The following is a 20,677-nucleotide window of genomic DNA, read 5'->3' on the forward strand; positions in this document are numbered from 1 at the left end:
CTGCCTGCCAGGATTCCCACCCACCACACACATCCCTCCATGCAGCAGCCTTCAGCTGGCCAGGTGGGGCACCGCAGACTGGACCCTGAGAAAAAAGTCTGAAGCAAATGGTTCTCCCTTTCTATTCAGTGGCTGGCAAGAGTCAGAGTCACTGCTGAGAGCACCTGAGCACACCTTTTCCAGCAGCTGATGACAGAGCCTCAATTGCTCTGTCATCACCTTTCTTTCTGAGAAGGGGTTACTTTTGGGTCATAACTCCAGGAGAGATGTCAGAGCTGCAAAACCCACAGCAGTTCCTGCTGACTTGCTTTTGCAGCTCTCTGCCAAGTGTGCCAGCTTTTGTGACAGCCCGTGTAATCCATTGTCATGGTTTATCCCGGCAGGCAGCTAAACACCACACAGGCACTCGCTCACTCCACTCCCCAGTGGGATGGGAGAGAGAATTGGGGGAAAAAAACCCAAAATTCATGGGTTGAGCTAAAGACAGTTTAGTAGGACAGAAAGGAAGGGATGATAATAATAACAAGAGCATTAATAATATACAAAACAAGTGATACACAATTTTTCACCACTTGCCAACCAATGCCCAGCCAGTTCCTGAGCAGTGGCCCCAGGCAGCTTTCCACCCTAGTTTATATACTGAGCATGGTCCCACAGGGTATGAAGTATCCCTTTGGCCAGTTTGGCCCAGCTGTCCTGGCTGTGTCCTGTCCCAGCTTCTTGTTCCCCCCCAGCCTACTTGCTGGTGGGGTGGTGTGAGGAAGAGGAAAGTCCTTGACTTGCAGTAAGCACTGCTTGGCAGTAACTAAAACATTGGTGTATTACCAACATTATTTCCATCCTAAATCCAAAACACAGCACTGTACCAGCTACTAGGAAAAAAATGAACTGCATTTTAGCTGAAGCCCAGGACATCCATGCGTGGCCTGTGTGTAGGCATTTGTTGCTGGCAAGAGTCTCTACTTGAGAATTTTTTACTTTGTTTTCTTTATTACCAACTACTGCAAACTTCTAGTCTCTGCTGCGTAATTAACCAAACAGGTAAGTAAACACCTTTCCTCCCCCTTTTCCAGACTTCACTTCACTTTCTTCACCCTGCCGTGTCTCAACTCCCCTTACTTTCACCACAGGCCACACTCAGTCAGTCTGAGCTCCTTCAGTGAGAAGGGGGTAGCACAGGACATTGTAGTCATGTGTGTAATAGTTTCTCTCTGCTACTCCTTCTTTTTGTGCCTGCTCTGCTGAGGGGTGTCCACAGGACACAGTCTCTTTACAGCTGCCCCTGTTCTGGCATGAGTCACACAGGAACTGCAGTCCCTTTGGGAGTGCACATCTGTAGCATGGAGCACCTCCTTTCAAGGGTGCCTCCAGCTGCACCTCTCCTCAGGCATGTCCAGGTGTGTCTCCTCTCCCAGGGGCTGCTGCTGTTTCTTATATAGACTTGAGCAGAGGTGTCATGTGCTCCCCTGACTAGCTGAAAGTTTGGTGGCTCACACCATTTTTGGAGCCAGGTAGAGCCATCTGTGGCATGATGCAGGTCATGGCCTTCTCCCACACAGGTCACACTGGCCACCCATGTCGCCTGAACCCTGCCATGTTTGCCCAGCACTCCACCCATGTGGGTGCTTGTGGAAATCAGCTGGGTGCTCATCATATGGGGCACTCATGAGTGTACTAACAGGGTGTTTGGACATAAATAATTTGGGCATGCATGCATGCATGAACTGATTGAATGCTTATGCAAAAATTACTGTCCATTCATGCATGAATTAATTGGGCACTCATGCATTAATTTATTTAGTGCTCATGCATGAACTAATTTGGCACTCACACAAGAACACAGCAAGCCCAGCAATCTATGGCCTATACGTCACTCCTCTCCTCGGCAAAGCACATATCGAGGAACTCTTGGAACATTAATCCAGTGTGAACTCTTTTGATATCATCATCACAGTCTTAATGTACATAAGTTAAAAACTCCACTTTTCCTCTCTTTGGACCAGCCAGTAGGGATTAATACTATAGCAGTACACTTACTAAAATGTCTCTCCTCCATCCTGAGCACTGTGTTAAAAAAGTTATCATCACAATTTTAGACCCATGTGGATACAGATCTCACCCCTGGGCCAGACTACAGCAGATAATAGTGCACCAATGTGTGCATACACATAGTAGAATTCCACCCACACTTCCCTGGGGACCAGATGACTCCTTGGCTTGGTGTGTGCAACGCATTATCTCTTAAAAACCCCTTTCCTCTGGGGACAAGAGATTGGGGTTAATGTTAGCACAGCTTAAGTATATATTAATGACAAATTTCATCCCCTTATCCCTATGGACAAGACTACAGAGCTGATCTCACACTTCTCTTCTAGCGTGCTTCCCCCAGTACGGTATCTGCAGGTTACTCCTTGATCAACAGGACATCCCCCAGCTCATCAGGTGACACTTGGAGGAGCACTAGCACGTGTTCAGCTGTCAGAGCTTCGGGGCTGTGTCGTTAGGTGTTCACCACTTTTGTAGATTCTGGTCTCCAAAGCCTGAAGTGGCAATCCACAGGCTCCAGCTTCCTAACACCACTGTAGCCACTGCAGGGACATCTCCCGGGGTAGTGGCTGTAACTGTCACCCATTTCTGAAATTTTGCACTGAAAAAAGGACCACCAAGTGTTCATGCTCGTAGGAGCAATGTGCAACTTATGACCCACAGGATGCTCAAGCACGTATTAACAGGGAACTTACATTTGAACTGGTGGTGCATTCGTGCATCAGGTAATGAACTGAATGGGCAGTCATGCATGAATGCAGTAAACCCTGCACTCCTTACCCAGCACAGCATGCAGAGCTCTTCTGATGGCAGGATGTGGTAGAATTTGCATTGGTTTCCACAAATCCCTGTGAGAGACATGCACTGTCTCTCACAATCTTGCAGGTTTCCCTGGAACCTGAGCTCAATCTCCCAACTCTGACTGGAAGAGGTGGGTATGGCCAAAAGTCAGGAATAGGGGCATGAGTGTCATTTTGTGGGTCTGGCCTCTTCCTGCTGGCACTGGAGCTGAAAATGAAAGCCTGGGAACTCCCAGCAGTGCAGGCCATACAACAGAGCCCTAAGCCCTGTGCAGTCTGCGAGATGCCAGTGGCATATCCATCTTCCATTGGCCACTCACTGCAGTGTTTATTTCAGAGTTTCAAGAAAGAGTCAATTACTCATCAGATGTAGAGTGATTAATCATGGCTCCTTATGTGGCATATCAACACTTCGCCTTTATTGTCTGCCTAGGGCTGTGACCTCGAATTTAAACTAACAGGGTGAAATACAGCCAGGCTCACACTGAAGTACTCCACACAGCAGCTGTTGCTGTTGTTAATGATTCACAAATGGAACCTCCAAACAGGCATGCCCTTTCTTGTACTGTCTCCTGGAAATTTTTTTAAGAAAGAAGGAAATAAAGCCACATTGAGAACAATGACAGACACCTGCTATGATTTCTGCCTCCATTTTGTAGGGCAGAAGGAAAGTGTCTCCTTTTCCCTCCACATTTGTCTTAGACCCTCCCTTCCCAAGGCTTGCCTGTCCAGAGGAACCAGTGTGCCAGGCAGAACGAGCTCGCTCTAAAGCCTAGTGAGATCAGCTGCTGATTAAGGGTCTCTGCTACAGGAGGGATTGCTGAACATGGGGCTGGAGAAAGCTGGAAGAGGAGTGCAAGTTATTTGCCTGGATTCTTCCATCATGTAAATCTTTGGATGTGCTTTTTGGGAACAGTGCACTCTGTGCTGGCATGCATCAGCACTTGAGAGTATTCACAGCACTGCTATTTTTTTGGCCTTTTTGCCTGGATCTGAATTATGCTAGATCACCTTTTAGCTCCAAGGGACAGCTGTGCAGCAGGTTTCTGTAACAGGTTTCCCACTCTATCTCTCTGAGCTCTGGAGAATCACACTGGTAGGAGACAGCCAGAGCACTTCCATCTGTGTCTGATCGGTGATGTGGGACATAGCCCAGGGGCTGTGAAGCCTCTGTAGAGCTGTGCTGGGTGGTGCCTGCTGAGAACCAGCTCCAACATTTCTCTGTTTGAGTCTGGCCGTTCCTTACACTTTAAAACTTGCAGCTCTCACAGTCAAATTTACCTTTCAATAAGGCTGGAAGTTTTACTTGCTTGTAGGCAGATGGTAGAGGGGAGGAAGGGGCAGATCTGTAAATAAACTCATGGGATATTGGAGCATCTGCAAGATCTGTCTGCTTCTAGTTCTCAGTGTTGGTGGTGAGTAGAACTGAGGAGTTTCAGTGCTTGAGAGCAACAAGCAGCAAAAGCAGCAAGCAGTAAAGCTGGGGGCACATTTGTAAACTGCAGCCTGCAGAGTATTAAGCTCCACATTGCTCCAGTAAACACACTCATGTTACTGATCTCTTCTCCAGGGCTTCGGAGGGCAAGACTGTGGAGGTACCATACAAGGGGGATGTGGAACACACCATCCTGGACATCCTCGGGGGGCTGCGCTCCACCTGCACCTACGTGGGAGCTGCCAAACTCAAGGAGCTGAGCAAGAGAACGACGTTCATCCGGGTCACCCAGCAGCACAACGAGGTCTTCTCTTAGCCTAGGCCTGGGGGGCTGGAGAGCGGGGTGGGGGAGAAGAGCAGGAAGGGCTGCTCTTTTCCTTTGCTTTCTCCTCCATGTTGTGTTAGTGGCAAACTTCCCTCTCTCTCTCAGAATGGCAGTGTCGTAGCCTTTGAGGCGGCTATAGCTGGGATTTGGAAGGGGAAGGTCATGCTATTAACACAGTGCCATTGATTCAAAATGCAATAGCCTCATCTTTTATTGTTGTGCCTATTTTATTTTTTAATTAATATTTCTTAACCTGTTTTTTTCCCCCCTCTGATAAATAGCTGCTGAAACCTCAGTTAACAAGGAATTTGCTTGTACAGACATGGCTGTTAACGCCTGCACACATTCACACATTCCCTTTTTTAAGACTGACCTGTCAGCTACCACCACTTTCTGGCAGTGCACCTTTCAGAAATTGCAGGCTGGAAAAGATGCAAGAAATTACATGGAGAAATAAAAAAGCAAATTCTCTTAGTCTTTTTTTCTGGCCAAAGAATGGATGTTACGGCACAGCTGCCAGCCTGCAAAATGTCAGAGGTGGATGGTAGATGAGGCCTGGCTGCTGGTGACATGTGATGCTAAAAATGCCAGATCTCTGTCACTCTCAGTTCACAGGGCTGTTATTGCTGTTCTTACTTAAATCTCCCTATTCAATGGACTTGCTCCTTCAGAGAAGCTGGCACTGAATGTAGCAAAACCGTGCTGGCCCCCCTGCCCCCATCTGAGGAGATCATTCACGTGAACACTTTTCAGAGCTTGCCTGCTTTATCATGAGTGCAGTTATTGAATTACCTGGGTTCCTACTTTTACCTGGTCTCTGGGAACAGGTTTTTAAGACATTGAAGTTGTAACCCTGACAAGGGGGGGACGGTTCTTGCAGTCCTCCTTGTTCCCTTGCCTGCTCACATCCATTTAGCAAAGACATAAAAATGCTGTGCAGTGCATTGTCTGTGGCCAGGTGGAGGAGGCCAGTCGGATCAAATTGCCTGCTGGTTATGTGGTACCACTCCTTTGCAGTCCTTGACACCATGCAAAGCAAGAGAGAGCTTTTGGCAGAACAGCCTGATTGATTGCAAGACACTGTCAGGCTGAGATGAAGTTAAAACATTTGCTCTAAAGGCAATAATGGAGACTCTGGGTAACACTTCAATAAAGTGTAATGGCCTGCTAATTAATTGATAAATCACAATGAAAATTTCTTTGGAAATACAGGTTGCATCCACATGAATACCACAGTAGCTCAATATGATAAATGATGTAAAAGTTAGCACCAATGAATTAATAATGCTTGGCCACTTACTTTAAACTGCTGCTGAGATCATAATGCGGCTGATGTTACTTCAGAGTCTTATTTTCCCCTCCTGTAGACATCTGTGGAAAGAGGCAGGCTTCCTTTGAAAAGCAAAAAAGTGATCTGTAGGAAAAGGAATAGCAAAGAGAAACTCTAGAATTATACGCTGGACTGCTCAAAAAGCCATGCACAAGGATTGGTACAATTGTCCATGCTGAGAAGCAAATCCAGGCCACAAGCTGATCCCTGGTGATTTTGAAGTGTGTTGTGCACATTAGAAAAAGCACAGGATATCTTCTAAATTGCCTGGTATTTTAAATGTCTTCCATTTAACATGCAGGGCATACTTCTTAATTGTGGGATGACTCCTTCCTCTGCTTTGGAAGTGGATAAGGGCTTGATGTGAGCACAGGTTATGCTTGTGCTGGCTGCAAGGCCCATTTGTCCTGCCCACTTATCATAAAGAAACATGAATGCAGATGAGAAGCAGGCCCTGTGAATCCAGGTGCTGATCTCTGTTCCCTCCAGCCTGGAAGCATCATGTTAAGAAAATGCCAGGCTTCTTCACCACAAAAAGGCAGCGTAGGCCACCTACTGCTCTCAGCTGCACTGGGCCCAGAGCATGGGCAGTGTGACCTCTCTGCATCAGTATGGCTGTGGGACAGCCCTGCTCCTCGGTTTGTGTCATGGGAGGGGGAGGGGGTACAGAAGCAAACAGACACTTCTGACAGGAGTGGGGTGAGACTGCCCTGGCCCAGGCCTGACCACAGGTGTGTCTCCACACTGGTGCCTTCACACGTGGGAAGTGCAGCACTCTGCTGGTCTCATGCCCACTCTTGCTAGCGCTTTTCTACTTTTCTTAGCTACATTTCTAAGTGGAATTTAAGAAATACATATGAATATAAAAATATATATATTTGTAAACATTTTTTTTAAAAGATCACACGCACACCAAACCGAGCAGCTCCATGATGTCCTCAGAACAGTTTCTTTTCCAAAGGGCAGGTGCTGGGGGCAAGGGGAGGCAGCCTCTCCACAACTGTGGAAAATGGGGCCATTCTTATACCTGCTTTCCTTCCCTTCCCCTCCTGCACATACCTCTGATCAGTCACTAATACGAGAGGGACAGGCTAATCTTAAGTTGTCCCCCAAATTCTTCAGGCTGTGAATGATATTGATCCCATGAATAGTGACTGATAAAGTTTTGATGTCAGGTATTTGGTTTTCTGCATAGCAGGTCTTCCCATTGTTTTGATAAGAAGCAATGATTTCTTTCATTTTCTCCTCTCCGAAAGTGAGCAGGAGAGAAAAATGAGACACATGAAGGCTGACCTGGCATGTCTGCATCTCGCCCAGTTATATGTGAATTTTGTTCAGGAAAACCCTCAGTTATGTCAGTGCTCACCATTGACACTGTACATGTGCAGCTCTGAGACAGGCTGGAAATTTTACAAAAAAAAGCAAACGCTTGAGTCCCCATTTAACACCTATTCCTGTGCTGCAGTAGTTGCCCTTATCTTCACTTAGCTCCAGGGCCTGTACCCTGCTCAAGCCTGCTGCCACTCCCACAAGGAACTGAGGCAGAGGGAGCTGGGAACACACTTTGTCTGGCAGGATGGTCCAAGTCAAGACCACAACCACTGACAAATGCCATATACCATTTGTGGATCTACCTCACCTGCACATCTAACTGGGTTTTTTGTTATTTGGTGTTCTTCTGTGGGAAATGAAATTTGTAAGTGCTTAATAATGCTTGATGTTGAGTTATTCTGCATAACCAGGTATTCTCTACCCCTACACCCCAACCCCATCCTGTCCAGAGGAATGCTGTGCATGTCACAGCCTGTGCTGTAGGCCAGGGCCATGCCTGCTTCCCCCAGACAGGCAATTGTTGAGCTCCCAAGGGCAATGCTGAGGTTCGGCCCACGGGCTCCACAGGGGTGCAGTTTAACACACCAAAGACCTACAAGTGGGGATGCTGAAAAGGGCAGCGTTACATCATTAAGCAATCGCTGCGGAGCGTGTCTGCCTGTGGCTTCTTGAAACATAAGGACACCTCTAACATCCCTGGCACTCCCAGTCCTGCTCTGGGGTTGCCTTGCAGCACATTTTGCAGGGTGGGCTCCTGCCCGCACAGCCTGGCTTACTGGAACTCTCCTTGGGAGGGAAGGGCTTGCCACAGGAGCATCCTTGCTCGCTCCCCGGTGACTGTGGTGGCTTCGAGGAGTGCACGTGGACACCTCCTTGTAGGTGTGAGCAGTTGTTAAAGGGCTGGGCCTCGAGCCAGCATTGTGACATGCAAAACAAGCCACACAGGTCTCCTTTCTCTGGAAGAAACACATTCCATCTGCTCATTGGAACAGACAGTCCCCATCGGCCATGGGGCAGGGGCTTTGGCTGTGCTTCCACGCAGCTTTCCTCTCCCTTAGGGCATAGTGGGGATGAATGTAGGATGGGGACACCCTGTAAATGTGGAGAGTTGTAAGCAGGGTCAGAAGAAGCCTCTGTTTGCCTTTGGAGGAGCTTTTCCCATACAAAATGCGCCTGTCTCTTCCTTTCAGCTAGTCAATAGCAGGGGTAGAAAGGATGGGAATAAGGAAGAAATGCAGCAGCTGTTGGCCAAGCCCCACTGTGTTGGGACAGGTGCTTTCAGTCAAGGACAAGATGAGAGTTTAAAGCTTTTCTGAACCAAGCACTCCCTACTTTGTACCTATTGAACTCCACTCTTGTGACAGACTTGTTGCTACAGCTTTCTGCCAGTGTATGTACGGTGTCTATCCATCACCATCTCACATCCCCCACTAAGGGATGGTGCTGTTTAGTTGCTAATACCAGTTTTATACCAAAAATTCTTTTTTGGAGCCAGGAGGGCTTTTGCAACCAGTGCCAGGTTTTGCCTTGTGTAGAAGAGAGGGGGAAAAAAAAGCCAAGGCCCAAGAACAGCAGTTTGCCTTCTGCAGAAGCCAGGCCAGCATGTGGGAGTGGGCCAGCTCTTCCCTGCAGGCTGGGAGCTGCCAGGGGTGGTGGGGTTGAAGCATGTCTTGAGTGGATGCTGGCACAGCTCTGCACCCCTGACACAGGACAGACCACCCCCTGCAGCCTTCACTTCATTTGTGGTCACCCAGATGCTTAAGCAAGCCCTCCACAACATTTATTTGACCCAATGTTTACTGGCTGAAGTTTTCATACATAAATCAGCAGTTCAGAACTCCCTGGCATTGCCTGCGATAACTGTGAAGCGCTTCTGTGCAATTGGCCAAAAAGCTGATGGGCTTTCGGTGTTTTGCTGCCCTGCTCAGCCTTGCTGAGATGGTGATGAGAGCACTGCCCCCCTTCCCTCTGCTGTGGCATCCGCGTGCGTGCGGCCCAATCATCCCAACTGCTCCAAGGTTTTTGTTACACAATAAAGAGCTTCACTCTGACAGTCTGCAGAGCATTTTATGGCCACAGGTGAGAAGGTACAGGTGCCTTTCGGCATCGTTGCAAATAAAAGCAAACACTCAAATGCATTGCCAGGGCGGGGCTGGGGGAGGACGGGACAGGGAAATAAATTGGGCAAGTTATGTCCCTAGGAAGGCTCTCTCCCCTTCAGTCATAAAAGACAAAACACACTTTTGCAATTGGCACTGTTATTTTATTAGTACGAGTATACTGAAACAATAAACTTGTACTGGTATACAGACAATTTCTTTAAAACAATTTTGTTCAAATTTTGAATCAAACATTGTTTTATTATAATAATGAAATAATTTCTACCTAGAAAACCTGCAAGCACCATCAAAGAAAGGGACCATAAAATTCAATAAACAGACGCGAGTGTATCCTACAAATAGACACACCACCATTAGAAAATAGAATATGAATTCTTCCATTTTTTTTAATATTTGTTTTAAAAAAGCTAGTGCAAGTACAATATTTTACACTGGAATTACAGAGAGTATGCACGCATATGGAAAAAAGTTCTCCTGTCACAATAAAAGCTCTTAACTATGTCTGTATGCACTTAAAATCTTCTCCTCTTTTCAATAAGGTGCAAAACGTTATTCCCTCCCTATTTCTCCTTTGTACTGGCCATGTCAGCTCAATTTCTCCCCAACACAAAGCTGCGATATCCCTTTTACTGGGCCTACACTAGGAACTACACTGGAAGTGTGATTTGCAATAACCCTCATTAGTAATACCAGACAAAAAAAAAAAGAATTACTTTAAAAACTACTGATGTCGAATGGTTGGACCTGACCCCGGCTCGGCCAAGCGCCGCTGCCAGCTGCTGCCGGGAGCGGTGACATAGCTAGTACAAAATGGTTTTCAGTAGCTCACCCAAACTGAAAAAGGTTGGGAAATTCCCCCTCCCCCACTTTTGTAACACTGCGAAAAGAACAGTGTTCAACAAGTTAATATATTATTAAAAAAAAAAAAAAAGGAGCAAATACATACATTAGTGAGTTTCAACATTAGCTGACTGTCGTGAAGAGTTGCATCTATGCCTTACCAGATTAGTAACTTTGCGAAGCGCCCGGCCTGACAGCCAGGCCAAACACACAGACCAAGCCACCCGCAGCCACCCCTGGCCCGTTTTTCCCCTCGGCTGCCCAGATCCAAACCCGATGGACTGGAACAAAAATTCTGCAGAGCTTGTTCAATGGGAGAGTACCTGGGTCCTGGACTTCTAAAGCAAATGCTAGGGTGGGATCCCCTCACCAGCGGGTGTGAAGGGGCAGAGCTACACTGCCCGCAGAGCCAGTGGTCCCACCCTGGCTCCACCCTGGCCAAGGATCTGGGCCCTGAAATTTCTGCCCATCACCAATCTCACAGTACAGCAAGGACAGCTTCAACAAGTGACTCTGTTCGCTGCAAACAACACTTCCAATGCACACCTGCTGCGTGGTCGAGGGAAAGGGCACAGGAGCTTTAACTGCTCAAAGTAGAAACTAACAAAAAAGAAACAACCTTGGATGAAGCCTCCATAAAATCCTCAGTGGAAGACTTGAGTCCTTTCAGGTAACAACAAGAAAAAAACCTACAGAAACCTTAGAGACAGTTATTGTATAAATACTACCTGTTGGCTGAATGCACTTCACCGTAACACAACTGGGGCTGGTTTCTGAGTGCCCGGGGGTCACTCGCACAGGGCAAGCATTCCTGCCCCATGTGCCTGCAAGAGCCGAAGCTTGGGTCACCTCTGGGGAGGGGGATGGGAGCACCCTGAAACTTTGCCTTCTCCACCCTGCCACCAGCTCCCAGCTGCCCAGCTCAATCTTTGGACAGGAAAAGGATCCTCTCTTCAGAAACTGCTTCAGGATCCTCTCCTTTTGGCTTCTGAAAAACATCAGTCTTGCCATTGGTCAAGACCATTACTGGAAACATGCTCTGTGTGACCAGCTGCTCCTGGCGCTCTGGCAGCAGTGGTGGGGGAGAGGGGCAGTGACAGGGGCTGGAAGGCCAGGTAGCCTCGGGTACCATTCTGCTGCTAGTGCTGGGCAAGAATACCTTGTTACAAGCACTTCTCGCTCAGGGTTATACTCTTTGGATTTCGTCTGGAACAGGAAGTGCTGAAAAAACGTGGAACAGCATCCCCAGAGAGAGAAGAGAATGGGACCAAAAGGCCTCAGGTGGAAACTATGCATGTTGTGCTCAGCTGGCAGCAGCTCTCAACCCGAGGGCTGCCAGCACCAGCAGAGTCCCCACACTCGGGCCAGCCGGGCCATGCCTGCCCAGGGCACGGCCAAGGCCTCCCTCAAAACTGGCCTTGACCTCTGGGCTGCCAGGGGCTCCCTCAGCGCAGGTGGAAGAGACTTAAAGCCAAAATACAACTGGAGAGTGAGACTCTAGTTCTGCACAGTAGCCACCCTTCGAAGTGCCTGGTAGCTGCACTCAAGAATTGCTGCTCCAAGGTGTATTTTCAGCACAGGAATAAACAGTGTGACTCCATTCCCCAGAAATGGGACCCATGTCATACGAACAGAAAATTAAGCACAGTTGTTCTTTAAGAGCCTTTTAAGTAGTAATTCTTCCTGGCCAGAGCCAATACAAATCAGATCATCTAGACATGACATATTCTATATACAAAAAACATGTAACTTTCAACCTTTCTCTGCTTTTGTATTTAAAAACTTTTTTTTTTTTTTACAAACAAGGTATGAAACTCACTGTTCAAACAGAGCCATCTCTTTTTCAAACACTGAATGAATCATTCCAACATTCATTTTTCTTTTGTGCAATTTTTTAAAACATTACCTGTACTCCTCAATGTGAGTGCTTCAAAAAAAGTTTCTATTTTTAATAAGCTTCTCAAATTAGGTTTACATCAAAAAATATTCCCACAAGGTATAGTGCTACAAGAAAAGATCCTATCAGTAAAGGTAACACATCTGAAGCGAGGTCGTCTATGTAAAAGAAATTGAACTCTGGAGTAGAGGTGTGCAACGCGTTTGGAATTTCCCTATGGGCACAAAGCAAGGCTGTCCTCAGGACAGGGAATCAAGTGGACATGTAGGCATACACGTAAAAAAAAATGCACACGTAACTTCTTTGTGTGCAAACAGACACTTCTGCCTGGGGGTGTGTGTGCACATATGCATATCTGCATCAACAAATTCTCATTTTGCTATATATTACAGGATTTGGGGGAGTGGGAGGGTTGGAAAAACCAGAGAAAAGGAAATTACTGCCTCCACTCCCGTGGTACGTTCATTCCCCTTGCTTTTCACATCAGCACTGGCCAGAGCTCACAGTGGACTCTGCTGCTACCTGTGATGATGAGGAGGGAAGAAATGGAAACTGTATGACTGCATGTCCCATTCTGCCATTTGTCAAATTTCTGGGACAGCAAAAGTGTTTCAATGGGCCACATCCCCTCCACCTGCCCAAGGCTTTTGCCCTGGTGAACCTTGATATTTTTCCAGGTGCCTGATTAAAATCAGGATCTGGCCCTGACTGAACTACACTTCAATTTCACAAAGATTTATACATGTGCTTTATAGCAAGCCCCTGAGCAGCCTTGGGTGGCCAGCCCAGACCTCCCATGGGCACATGTATAAGTGTTTGCAGAACTGGGTCCCAGGACATGCAGAGCATTGCGCCAAGAGCCACTCTGAAATAACACTATTAGTGTTTAAAAAGATTGAGAATTCGCTCTCCTTGACACAAGCTTTTTTCTTTTTTAAGCAGTTGCAAGAATTAACAGAATTTCACTATTTCCTTTTTACTACTGGCAACACACTTTAAAGTAATATAAATCTCTGCAGAGAGTGTATTTTCATGATAACCAACAGCTACAGTTCATGCTGAGCCTGCTGCTTTTGTATTGCAATCTAAGTGAGATCTACAAAGTTTAAACCATGAGATGCAGGAAATCCAAACTTGTCTGTAACATTGTACATCCCTACTCCGGAGCAGTAAAAGTGCTGCTTCTGGTCACATCAGTGTACCACACATACGCCAGCCCCATCCCTGAGTAAAAGGTGTGAAAGGTTTCTAAATGTTCCTTGATTTAAGGGAAACGAGAGTAGTGATGTCACTTCCCCATGCTGAGAAAATGACAGGAACGACAGGTCGAACGAAGCGACAGTGGGATGAAGGAATTAAAGGAATGAAAAAAGGAACGTGTGTCCCTCCCCTCCTCCCGAGGTCTGCATCTTCGAGGGAAAGCAAGCCTAAGGGCAAGGTACAAAATGGTAAAATAGGTCAACAGCGACTCCGATTCGGGTCTCGACCACAGGACTCGAGGTAAGTGACATCAAACTCAAATTCCCCACGATGTGGCCCAGACAAACTGAAACAATGCCTAAGTTGAACGCTATAAGGAACAGTCACTTTATATATATAGATATATAGATAGATGATAGATTGATAGATAGATTGATAGATAGATAGACAGACAGACAGATTTTTTTTTTTTTAGAAATCCCTATAAAGAGGTTCTTGTTTTATTTTTCTTTGCCCTGACTAATTTCTTGGTGATTGTATGCATTTTGTTGTAAACTAAAGGCCTGCTACAAAAAGAAAGAAAGAAACAGACAGAAAGAAAACTACTGTTAGTTACTATTGTGAAGCGGCCGCCACGCAGAAGCAGACGCTGAGCCTCCTCCTTCAGCTTCACCTCAGCATCCCCGTGCTTGCGAGTGGTATTGTGCCCCTGCCCTGGGGATCGATGGCACTCCTGGGTCTGGGGATGCCCAAGGGATGCTCAGTGCCAGAGGGAGAGGCAAAGCCCCGCCTTGCAAAGACTTGGCCCCAGTGGGAGCCAGCTCCTGTGTGCGTGTGTCCAGGTGGAAGGTGGAGCTTGGCCATATGGTGGCATGCCACCCTCTGCCTGGCTGCCATGTAGACATGAATACATCTCTTTTTTTTGCTTTTTTTTCTTCCTGGATCTTTTTAAACATCAAATACAAAATAGGTTTGTGTTTCCTGGGGCAAGGGATCTTCTACCCTTAATATGGTGTGGGTTTTTTGGAGGGGGGAGGACAGGGAGGGACTTATTAACAGGGTTGTGGGAGGGGACAGGTAGAAAGAAAGAATTCCAAAGAGACAAAACCAGGGGAAATCAGAAGTGGGTATGAGATCTAGCTAACACCGCACAGGTGAGTCTAAGTTGGCACGTAAAGTATTGCACATCCTACAAAAGCCAAAGCATGGAAGGGGACAATTGTTTGGAAAGAATTCCTCAGTCTGAAATACAAGCACAGAACTAATACATTCCTATTGCTCCAAATGTATTTTTTATTATTATTAATTTTTCTTTTTTTTTAGTGTTAGTTGAATAGATCCAGTCAGTTTAATAGCCCCTGCTTCCTTATTAACCACAAATGTGTATGTGTATGGTTTTACTTGAGATTTCTTTTTTTTCCAAGTACACATGAAGTACAGAAATAGTGGTACGACTGTGAATTAAAATCTGTAATTCTTTCTATTCCTTTACCATCAAAGCTTAAAAAAAACCAGGAAACAAAACAAAACAATAAATTGCAAGTGCCCTGAGCAGAGTATATGGAAGATTAAGCAACTTCTCTGAGCAGAAATATTAACAAATAAGCACTAACTAAGCTGTGTGATTGTGAGAAGAAACCCACTCAGCTATTTGGTAGGCTGCCGAGAGGTTAATAAAATTCAAGGAAATTCAAAAAAAGTTTCAAGCTATTTTAAACATATTTCAACTTTTTGGTGCACCCCAGAATATGGTATAAAAACAATTAGGTCTGGTGTGAGCTAAATTTCAAGTAACAAGTAACAAGAGTCAAAGATGGGGTTTGGGGTTAACATTTCTTCTCTTAAAGAAAAGCACTGTATTTCAGGGGAGAGGGAAAACAAGACTAAGTACATTTGTTCACTTTAGGTTACCGTGTTTCTAATGATGGACTTTGATATCCTGTTCTCCCTGTGAGTACAGCTTCTTCAAAACTACTTGAAGGATGTGAACTCGCCAACCAAAAACGACGACACAAACACTTGCTCACGGAGGGCCCGAGTGCAATCCCACTGAAATCCCACTGGGATCTTTCAAGAGGCAGCGACAGGCTTTAGCACTCAGCCCCGACATACTTCATACTCACACCTCCCCGAGGCTTGTGCAGGAGGCTGGGTGCACAGCACCTCAGAGGATCCGGCCCTACCTGGGGAAAGAAAAGACTGAACGCATGAATCCCCCCCTCCTACTTGGTTTGTACCAAACTCTTGAAATGTCGCCTTTCCAATAGAAAACGATGCCATTAAAATAACAAATAATAATAATAATAATAAAATAACAATAGGTTTGTTTTCAAAACAAACAAACACCTTGCTTACTTATAGAAATGGGTTTTTTTGTGGAAAATTCTCTCAGCAAGTCTGAAGAAAAATTCTCAGAGGTGTCCCGGTAGGACCTGGTTCTGTGTGGCCGATACGGTAGAAAGACCAAAAATGAACTCCAAAAGGAACGTAACCCTATGAAATGGCCTAGAGCGTAGGCAGGTTAGTGAGTAATTGCTACATTTGTTTATGCTCTTTCAGACCCCCCCACCCCACAACATTATTAGGTAAAAACTGCAGGAATACCACACAAATGATAAACTCAAGATGTGCAAATTGCAAGATTCTTTAAAGTCCATCTTTTTCAAAAACACTGGACAATGATTTTTTTTCCTCTTTCCTTTTTCCTTTCTCTTATTTTTTTTTTTTATTATGTCAGCTCGCATATGCCTTTAACTCTTTCTCAAGCATTAAAGTTTAAAAAGTGCCTCCTATTAAGTAGTCCTTTGTGGACAATGACTGTCACATACTAGTTCAATAATTCACATTCATCCCTTTGAAACCACATTAAAACTTTCAGCATCTTGCCTGTGAGAAAACTTTACACAGTTGCATGTAGTTACAGTGTTGAAGAGATTTGTTTGTTTGTTGTTGTTGCTTTCCGAGCAGATTAAAGTGATATACAGTACGTACTGAGTGTTAGACCAGGATGCTCAGCAATAAAGTGTGAACAGCATTTTAAGTGCTTAAAGACATTCTAGGTTCATCTTCAACAGCGGATTCCTGTGTCAACACACCGCAATTTGAAAGAAGTGGCACCAGTTGTCCATAACCATGAACTAAAACCAGTACTAGAGTTAAAAATCTGCAACCTAACTGCAAACGATGGATGCCTGTGATCTCAAAGGGGCAGTCTGCATCTACCTTGTGGAAGCAAATGTCAATGGCGTAACCCGGTCGATTTGTCTAACACTGCACAGAAACAGGAGTGAGCCTGAGCCAGGCGCATCCACAGAGCCAGAGGCCTCCTCACACACCCACGCACACCCACGCCACATGCACACACCCATCCCCCCCCGCCGTCAAGGAAAACCCTGCAGGGCGACCGGCGCAGGAGTCCATACAGCCTCCCCATCGCTGACTCCGGGCAATGGAACTGCACTAGCAAGCAGAAAGGAAATGTGGTGTGGCAGTTTGCTTTAGGAATAAAAATCAGTGCAGTCAGACCCCATGGGGGAAAAATATATATATACATATACACACACACAAATATATATATATATATATATGTATAGTAGAGCCTTGAGTAAGAGTTGGCTTGTTGTTGAAAACATCAGAGACTGTCTGATTCTTTTCAGTAACACACCCAAGGGTTGTGTCCTCAGCATCCACCTGGGGTGAGGAAACCTCATCGCCAACCCGCCAGAGAGCAGCCGTCCCGCCCCGGGGATTGGCATGCACCCACGCACACACACTCACACACACCCACACACGCATCCCATGTTTGACGCACACCTCTGCTACAGTTCCCTTCTCCTCACCTTTCCCCAAAAAAACTGGAACAGGAACCAAAACAACAAAACAAACACAAAAAAAAAACAGCGACGAAAAGAAAACAAAATCACAGCTGGACCCTGTCCTACACGAGGTGTTAGAAAACAGGAGCCATGACAACACATTCATTTCCACTAAGGGTGTGTGAAGCAGATACTGCCCCTTCTGTAGCTCTCGATAAACCTAGTCACTGACAAACACTTGTGGAAAAACATATGCACCAGTCTCCTGCATAATACCAGCTGCAACTATAACAACAAGGTTATAACATAAACCTAAAATAAGATGATAACATGTAAATACTGGGTTATTTAGTCTACAGTACAGTAATCTGGATAAAAATGACAAGGGATAGCCTAATTTCCTTTCCCCAAACAACTTTTACTTTCCTAGGTTGGATCGACCTTCAATGCAAATCTTAACCTCCTGAGGAATAAAAGAAGGCTTGGGAAGAGTCAAAGGTGGCTCCTCTTCTGATTTCTCTAGTTTTCGCGTTTCAGGGGCTGACCACCTCCTCTTCCTCGTTGCTGGGGGCTTGCTGGGTTCTGTTTTGGTGAGCAAAGGTGCTGCAGGCAATCCTATTTTGTCCGGAAACTTCAGTTCACCGTTCTCAGCTAACATCTGTGCACTTCCCTGATTAATCCCGTTTTCCTGCTCCGCATACCTGTGTCTACTTCCAGCTAGACTGTCATTCTTTGAATGCTTCAGCAAGATACTAGCTGAGTCCATGGGCTGGCCCTTTTTAATAGAGCCATTCTTCAGGTTCTTGAGCGTGAGCGATATGCAGACGTCCCCCACTGAGAGTTTGGAGCATGGCAAATCAAAGAGCTGGCTGGTTCTCTCAGGGCAGCAGGATGACCAGCCTTGTCCAAATACAAAAAAAGGGTATTCTACCAAGACTTCCACGCTGACCTGCAGAAAGAGAGGGGACAACACAGGGAGACAGAGGGAGAGAGAAGGGAGAGAATGAGATCACTCCATGAGCCCTCACACATGTGCAGTGCTTGCCACAGGGGAGAGGAATAAAGCTGGAATTGCAAAGGTGATACTCAGTTTCTGCAAAATCAGAACACTGGTCACCAGACTTCACGCCTGCCCTTGTCACCCAGCTGTTAACGCTTTCTCTGAGCTCAGCATTTCATAGCACAAAACTCAGCAGGAATCAAGCTTTACTTTTATCCAGCCACTCAGACAGGCACAAGAGCTAAAACAGCTTCGGTGTCTGGCAACCTGTTTCCCACCATCCCCTTGTGGTACCTAGAACCTGTAATTCAAATCTGAAGACCCTTTCCAACCAGAGGATGGCTCAAGAGAAGCTCTCAGTTCTGACACACGATTTCCTAAATGATCATGGGAATGTCATCCTGATCTCTGTCCAAACAAGCATTCACTTAGCAGCGTAGAAGGGTGAAGGCACTCTGATTGCCAGGGGAAGGCCATGAGCACGTACAGAGCTGTAGCCATAAGAGCAGCAAGTGGGAGTTGTAGCCATAAGAGCAGCAAGTGAGAGCCAGCTTTCCCCCAGCAGTCTGTTACTAGTCCACTTTCTTCCCTTCTCACACCTGGTCTTCCACTCTGCTGCTGAGTTTACCTCCTGCACTTCCTCAGGGAGGTGGTCATCCCTCCTCCTCCTGTGGTTCCTGCACCATGTCTCCTTTTCTGTACCATGTCCCCTTTCCCCGGTGCTTCACTCCACTTTAAAGACACATCTTGTTAGGAATCCTACCTAACCATCTTACAGGGAGCCGCCATAGCTAGAACAGACCAACAGCGGGTGACCCCTGCTCCTTGACTTTGCAAATGCTGGGCCTTGAGGTCCCAACATGATAGAACACCGAAATACCCACTTTTCTTTGCATGTGGTAGCAGTCCAGCAGTTACTGCAGGCTCAAACACTTGATGTGGACTCATGTGACTCAACCCATGGAGCTGATTCCCTCCCACCCCAGCACACTACAAAGAGAGCAGGAAATTCTGACTAATACTTCTTTAAAACTTGGCACGTGTTTTTAACTGCTGCCTGGCACACTGGAGAGGTCTGCAACTGCAAGAGGCTGGCTTATGCTGAAGACAGACATCCACTGCTCTGCTCCCAAGGTCCTCATGTCCTCTGGAGATCTTCTCAGGCATGGGGACAGGATCCCACTCTGATGGTGTAACCCTTATTTGGTAGGGGCAGAAGGGTAGAAGAACACCTGAATACACGTGCTCACCTCATTTCTGAGCTGTTCAGCAGGCATGGAGTATACCAGCTGCTGGAGAGCCTTCCCTCTCCAGGACCATGGACTCACTTAAAAGGAACATCACAGCAGGCTTGCGAGACCACCTCTCACCTTTGGGAATGAGTAATGCTGTCACACTCAGCATGGCTTTGTATCATTAAAAATGCATTTCAACACAGAAGCAGTTTGAGCTGCACACTGCACTCCAGTGTTCCAACACATTTGTTCACAATATTAAGTGTGAACCTTGGGAGGAAGTTGCATGGTCTGTCTCCCAGAGGAGGCTGGACTCTATGGAAGTACTGCCTCCGGCAGCCCTGCCACTTCCCTGCTAGCACTGCTACCCCCAGAGCTGCCCTCTCTGCAAGCAGGGCCCCTGGTAGGGCCCCTCACACTCCACCAGCTCCACAGCCCTTTAGGGCAAGAAGACTTGCTCAGGAATGTCCTAGAGCTCAGAGATAGATGCTCCAGAACCAGGAAACCAATGAATCCCACCGGATGTTGACAGTGCCTCTGACTAAGTGCATGCCATGCACTAGCAGCCAACTGCTGTTTATGAGATGATTGATTCTGCTCGGAAAAACCTTACTGAGTCTATAAATACATGCTATGTACTTCTGCAACTAGGCCAGCGGATAACACCGCATCTATTATCCTGCCACTCCACCTGCCCAACATAGTATGCCACTGTACAAGGAATTTCAAGAGGAGCAGTTTAGAGGCGTAAGATACTACATCAATTTTTGTCATACTAAACCTTTTCCAACCAGAACTGTCTGCCAACAGTCAAACTACACACACTGCAGCAGTGGAAAGGCACCCAACTCTAGCCCTGGTTTAAGCTCTGAACTATGGAGAAAGTGGGGTGAGGTAACCATGAAAGCCCCATCCCTTCATGTTGCTGGATAAAAACACTCCAGCACCAGAATTTGCAGAAATATTTGCCCAGAGCTTGGGATTCTACTCCATACATATGCATCTCAGTCTGGAATCTAACTGGGAGAAGTACTGAGTATCCAGCATCTCTCATGGACTGACATGGAAACTGCTGTCTGCACAAGAACTGTAGGCTTTCTCCAGGCATGGATCATCTGGTGGACACAGCTTTCTCCTTTATATTGCTTTTTCTCACCTCTTCTTTCTGCCTGCCTGCCTGCTGCATTTTCTTTTTCCTTCTTCTTCTACTTTTCCATCCTTGTCAAAAGCTATTTGTATCTGTGGGAATCATACTTGCTTGTGTGCATCATCCTCACCGACACACAAGTTCCTCTTGATGTC

At 46.3% G+C, this 20,677-nt stretch overlaps 2 protein-coding genes across 8 annotated transcripts in view; one reads left to right on the forward strand and one right to left on the reverse strand.

The window, feature by feature from the left end:
* The window catches only part of GMPR (guanosine monophosphate reductase), a 42,374-nt gene extending 33,055 nt beyond the window's left edge, over nt 1–9,319 (forward strand). Inside the window, exon 9 of the mRNA XM_082291423.1 lies at nt 4,417–9,319. Within this exon, the coding sequence (XP_082147549.1) occupies nt 4,417–4,597 (181 nt within the window). The 3' untranslated portion in view covers nt 4,598–9,319. The remainder of the gene's footprint in view (nt 1–4,416) is intronic.
* Nucleotides 9,320–9,582: 263 nt separating this feature from the next.
* Nucleotides 9,583–20,677, reverse strand: part of ATXN1 (ataxin 1) — a 222,227-nt gene continuing 211,132 nt past the window's right edge. For all 7 annotated transcript variants that reach the window (XM_082291366.1, XM_082291363.1, XM_082291365.1 and 4 more), the window contains one exon: nt 9,583–18,089. In XM_082291366.1, the coding sequence (XP_082147492.1) occupies nt 17,559–18,089 (531 nt within the window). In that variant the 3' untranslated portion in view covers nt 9,583–17,558. The remainder of the gene's footprint in view (nt 18,090–20,677) is intronic.

The sequence above is a fragment of the Coloeus monedula genome (assembly GCF_965178545.1).
Source record: "Coloeus monedula genome assembly, chromosome: 1".
Classification (NCBI taxonomy): Eukaryota; Metazoa; Chordata; class Aves; order Passeriformes; family Corvidae; genus Coloeus; species Coloeus monedula.